This window comes from Acanthisitta chloris, unplaced genomic scaffold (assembly GCF_000695815.1).
Source record: "Acanthisitta chloris isolate BGI_N310 unplaced genomic scaffold, ASM69581v1 scaffold3377, whole genome shotgun sequence".
NCBI classification, from domain to species: Eukaryota; Metazoa; Chordata; class Aves; order Passeriformes; family Acanthisittidae; genus Acanthisitta; species Acanthisitta chloris.
The window spans coordinates 35,116-40,498 of record NW_008681939.1 but is presented as its reverse complement, the minus strand read 5'-3'; the positions used below and the strand labels follow the sequence as shown (position 1 = coordinate 40,498).

Here is a 5,383-nt window from a genome sequence, read left to right as displayed (position 1 = left end):
TCAGCAGGTGTACCCAAATGTACCTGACCCACTCACAACTGGAAGCAAAAATGTCATGCTGCAGCACTTGCTCCTCTCTCTATAAAACCCTTCTTTGCTACAATAAACATTTGAAATAACAGACTGAACAAAAAAACAATGTAAAACAAAATCAATATCCCACGAATCTCTGCCTCACAAGTGACCTTTCATTACTTCTATTTGCACACAACTCTTCAGTACTTAGTCTTGCAAGAGCTCCTACACAAAGCAAAATTTCTAAGGGAAAATAATTAAGCAAAAGCAAGTACAGACAAACTGACACCACCGAGTTATAGTACATGAATAACTCAAACCATGCATCCAAATACTTTTGTAGTCCATGAATGGAAGAAACGTGCATAAAGTGCAGAATTCAAAACAAGAGTGTATTAAGAGACAGCTCTGATCAAACGGATTGCCCACTGAAAGCCTGACTCTGCACAGACAACTAGAAATAAGCCATAATGAAAGGCACCACACGAGCAACAACAAGCACCATGAATGTTGACTGCTAGACTTGCTCTTCAGAAAGTTCAGTTGGACACATTCTTTGCAACCTTGAATCTTTCAATTCCTGAAGTTAAACTCTTTTAGTAAGACTAATTTAGAGGAATAATTTTAGATATTTCATTCACAGAAAAATAACAGGCACCCTCAAACTGTTTAGACTATTTTCTAGACTATCATTCTCCTTTAGCAGTTGGTTTCCCCATACACAGACACTCCCCCATGTACAGACATTCCTCTTCATCCATGCTGAACAGAGGTGCCCAAATGTCTAGCACTAGCTGCTAATGTCAGGTTAGAGGATTCCAATCCTTAACAAGCTGGACATGTATAGTGATTAAAGAAAAAAAAAAATCCACTATTTTCTGCTAGAAGTGTCATATACATGCTGAACATAACTAGAAGTTTAATCTCATGATGTTAATTTGAAGAAGGTATTAATAAAAGCATCACCATAATAACATGGTGTCCTGAACAAATACATTCAACTTGTGTATCAGTACAAGCTGCAACTCATTTCTTCTCCCAGACTTCCAAGTTTACTTTGAAAAATATTATGGGAAATATTGCCAAAACAAATGATATTTATCATGTCTTTACTCTGCTTCTCTTACCTCCACCCTACCTTCCTTTTTCTTATTTACATAAATAAAACCCCACAATATCTACAAAGAGCAAAATCTGAAAGAATAAAGCACAGAGAACAACATTACCAGATAAATGACTACGTAATCACCTAACTTTATTGTACTAAATTCTTGAAGAGTTTAACAGGGAAGAAACAATGGAAATATGGACCAAGTTAATTGGTACTGCTGAGCTGATGCTGAGCCTGCAAGATTACTATCAGGGACTAAAGGGCAGGGTTTTATCTCCAGTGTATTCTAGATGGTCTTCCACCCTTTTCCCTCCAGGTAAACGACACACTCTGGAGATTGGACCGGCTCATTTCTGAATAAAATGACAATGTCTTTCATCTTTTGGCAAGTTGCTACAAAAAAGAACCCAAACTACAGCTATTGCGTGTGAAGCAGGGTTCAAAACAAAAAAAATTTCTCTGTCAAAAGGTGAATTGGATGGTCAGTATTGCAAAGATATCTATCATTAGACAGAAAGGCAAAAAAGTCTATACAAATATTAAGCCATGTCTCCATTTTATCAGCATCTAAACAAAGGGGTCCTTTCTCAATCCATTCTCGTACCAGTACAACCACAGCAACGCAAAGCCTCTCATGAATACACAAAGTTCAAACCCGAAATTAAATTTTTTGCTCCCACTGCTACTAGAAGCTTTTCCCAACCCTTATTCAGACTGGAAATTACTAATCAAACTTTAGTTCTTTCATCCACATTTGTGCTTTCCATCAGTTGCTGACCTTTTATCAAATCTTCCTTCAGCCCTGCCAATACTCTGTAGCCCAAGTTTATTTACAGAGACCAGTTATATTCTCTTTCCTTCCCACTGCAAGGATAAACAAGGCCAGGTCTTTTAGCCTCCTTCCATGTTTACCACCAGGGAATGAAAAGCTTAAGTAAAAGAATCAGAACAATAAAGAAGATGTTATCGTTCTCTTAATCCGTATTAGAGACGCTATTAAACTCTGATATTACCAAATTGAAAAAGGATTTAAACGTTTTGTCAGTAAGTTCCCCATAGTAAAATGAATCCCTGTGTTCATCGTTCTGTTGTACTAATTAAACAGTTTTAACTAAAATGGTCAGAAGGAACGCACAAGCTGTTTATCACTGCTGGCCTTTGAGCTTCAGTATACTCAAAGGACATGCTACTTTAGATGCGATAATTACTGAGTTCTTACATTTTTACTGAAGAGGCACAGAAGAGTTCCAACAGAGAATTTCACATTAATCAGAGCTAACAGGGTACTTATTAATAATAAAGCCATGATTATAATAGAAAAAAAACATTTATTCAGTTCAACATTTGTAGGTACTAATTCCAAAAACTGCTTAAATTGATATCGGGCAGAAAGTTTAGTCTCAGCTCTTTAGGGAAATTCAAGAAAATTAATCATTTATCTGAAGCACAAGAAATACTAAAGACTATTAACTATTCACCCACAAACAATAGCTTATCCTCCATTCCTCTGCTTCTTAACAGCTCAGTAATTTTTCTGAAATCTTTTCTTCTTACTTTTTTAAACTCTGATGCAAGTTATTTCTCCATGAACTGGAAATGCCTTCAAACTGTAACACCAAAGACTTACAAACATTACACATTTTTAACTGAAGGGCAAAATACAGACAACAAATGTAAATTTTCTGGGTGCCTTCTGCACAATTTCAAGTTTCAGAAGCATACATGTGGTTCAGAAAAGCTAAGTAGCTCCAATCTCAGTTTTAATACTAAAATTTCTATAAAAATTAAACACCTTTCAAGACTACTAAACGAAAATGATACAAATATACCCAATTGCCTAACTGTATCTTGCACTAAAAAAACCAAAAAGAGCTAGAAAGCAGACCATCCCAACAGTTATGCGATTTATCAGACTGATTACAGTATGGGAAAATTCTCCTTATTAATACAACATACTAAAGAAAAGTAGTTATTGTTTAGCTAGATTTTTTTCATATCTTCCACTTGCTAGTACAGAAGCAGAAATATAGACTCTGCACAGTCAGAATTTAAAATCTACATGCTGTTGTTTCGGACAAACAGCTTCTTGGGAAGCTGCATCAACTATGCATTAACTTGATCTTAGAAAAAAGAATAAAAATACTCAATACACACTCATATAAACATGGTATTAAGAGCCTATAGAGGAATTTACGTATTTATTTTAGCTCCATAATTCGACTTGACATATTCTTTACTCTGTGTGGGCAACCAAAGGATAGTCAAACAGTAATATCAGAGATGCAGGCTATGAAAATTTACTGTTCCAATCTTTTATATAGATATGTATACATATATGTACACATTTATATATACATACACAAAACATATGTTTGTTTAAACTTATGGCAGACCACTATTTTTATGCCTCACAAGTAACTGAGGATTCTGTGCATGGAATGGCACTATAGTGCTGTCCAATATTCACTACAGTCAACTAATCAGTATGTTTACAATTCCCATACAGGTATTCTAACCCCAAAGCAGAACAACTTTGTTAAAACTGTAAAGGGACAAGAGACATTCGCCTAAATATTCTCTTTTGAAAAATGACTTGCACTTAATTTTCTTCATGGCACATTGCATAATGAGGTTTTATTTAGAGGCCTGTATGTTTTAATCAGCATTCAAATACTAAAACTCAATTTGGAGAGCTTAATCTAATTAACCACACAAAGAAAAGCCACAGAAATATTTAAGTTTTACTTCCATTTTTTGCTGTTATGTACTTTCTTCCACTTTACACCACTTCAATGTGCAAATGCCTTACTTGGAACCTGTGCTCCTCTACTGCAACAGAACCTCTGAACTCTATTAGGGAAGAGTAACACAATTTCTTTTTTTGTCAGCGATCAATGAAAATGGTTGGGGTAGTTGGGGCAGATTCGGACAGGACTATTTTTCCCAAGAAATCATTTGGACCACAGGAGTTTGAAACAGTTGTTCTAGTTAAACGAAACTGTTCTCCCTCAAAAAGGTAAGGGTGCAATAGCTCAGCATAGCCAATGGATAACACAACACTGACAGGCAAGCAAGGTGCTTTGCTTAAGCAGGGCAGGGGAAGGGGGAAGACAGGATGACCAACCCCAAGATAAAGACACTTCTATATGCAACAGAACTGGTTACACAGGTATGGGACAAACAGTAATTGACACTAAACATAGTCTCCAAAAGGTCTCTAAAGGGCCTCTAAGCACTCCAACTGACTTTTAGAGACATACCAAGAGGAAAGAAAAAGTGTCCCAAGAACTACTTTGCTTATAAATTTCACTACACAGTGTTTCAGGACGGATAGTACTGAATGAACAAGATTATTCAGATCTTAGACCTATGGCTTAATAACTCATACTAGTTTGGTACTTAACACAACCTTCTTATGCTAACTGCAAATCATGCCAAGTGGAACATACAGCGATTCCCTAAGAAATATCTTGTCTAAAGCAACTCAGTGTGATCCAAGGGTAGCATCACATGAAATTTACATTTAAAGACGACCACAAGGATCAAAAGATAATTTAGGGACTAAAAAGATATACTTACATCTGGATATTCTTTTACAGGCACATATAGTTTCTCTTGTAACTGTACAATAGGTCCCACAGCATCTGGTAATTCTGCACTTCTCTTCTCCGTACTACCATTTAATGTGTCGTTATACATGTCTTTCCGTACTCTGCTAATTTCTGTGGGGGGAAAAACGTATATTAGGTATTAAATACAGTAACAGGTTATAATCTAGCATGACAATCTTCTATATTATTTCCCAAATCTTAATGCCATTTTCTTCCCTTCCTCAAGAACATCATAGTAGCTTAAAAATCTACTCGGTTTTTGTTTATTTTTTTCTGGGGTTTGTTTGGGTGTTTTTTTATTGTTGTTGGGCTTTTTTTTTAATTGCAGCACCCATCTTAAATGTCTTTCATGCCTGCAAATTCAATGCCTACTTATCCTGCTTGGAGAATTCAGCTATTGAATTAAAAATTATGTGCAGGTCCTTAGAACTTACAAGATTATTCACATCATCATTTAAAAGGTGCATAAAAACAGTTCTTTTATGTATTTTTTAATAATAAAGCATCTAGAAAGCAAAAAAATTTAGACATCTGTATCAAATAAAAAATTAGAAAAATTCATCTATACGGTACTTTCTGCTAGTTAGGAGTTTAACCATAGCAGTTGGAAATTAAAGGGTGCATCTTTCAGCAGTGTGAAATAGGA

General features: G+C 35.5%; 1 protein-coding gene across 1 annotated transcript in view; it reads right to left on the bottom strand.

Annotated features, from left to right (window-relative positions):
* The window catches only part of QKI (QKI, KH domain containing, RNA binding), a 114,221-nt gene extending 109,396 nt beyond the window's left edge, over positions 1-4,825 (bottom strand). Inside the window, exon 1 of the mRNA XM_009078281.1 lies at positions 4,706-4,825. Within this exon, the coding sequence (XP_009076529.1) occupies positions 4,706-4,825 (120 nt within the window). The remainder of the gene's footprint in view (positions 1-4,705) is intronic.
* Between the last annotated feature and the right edge of the window lie 558 nt (positions 4,826-5,383).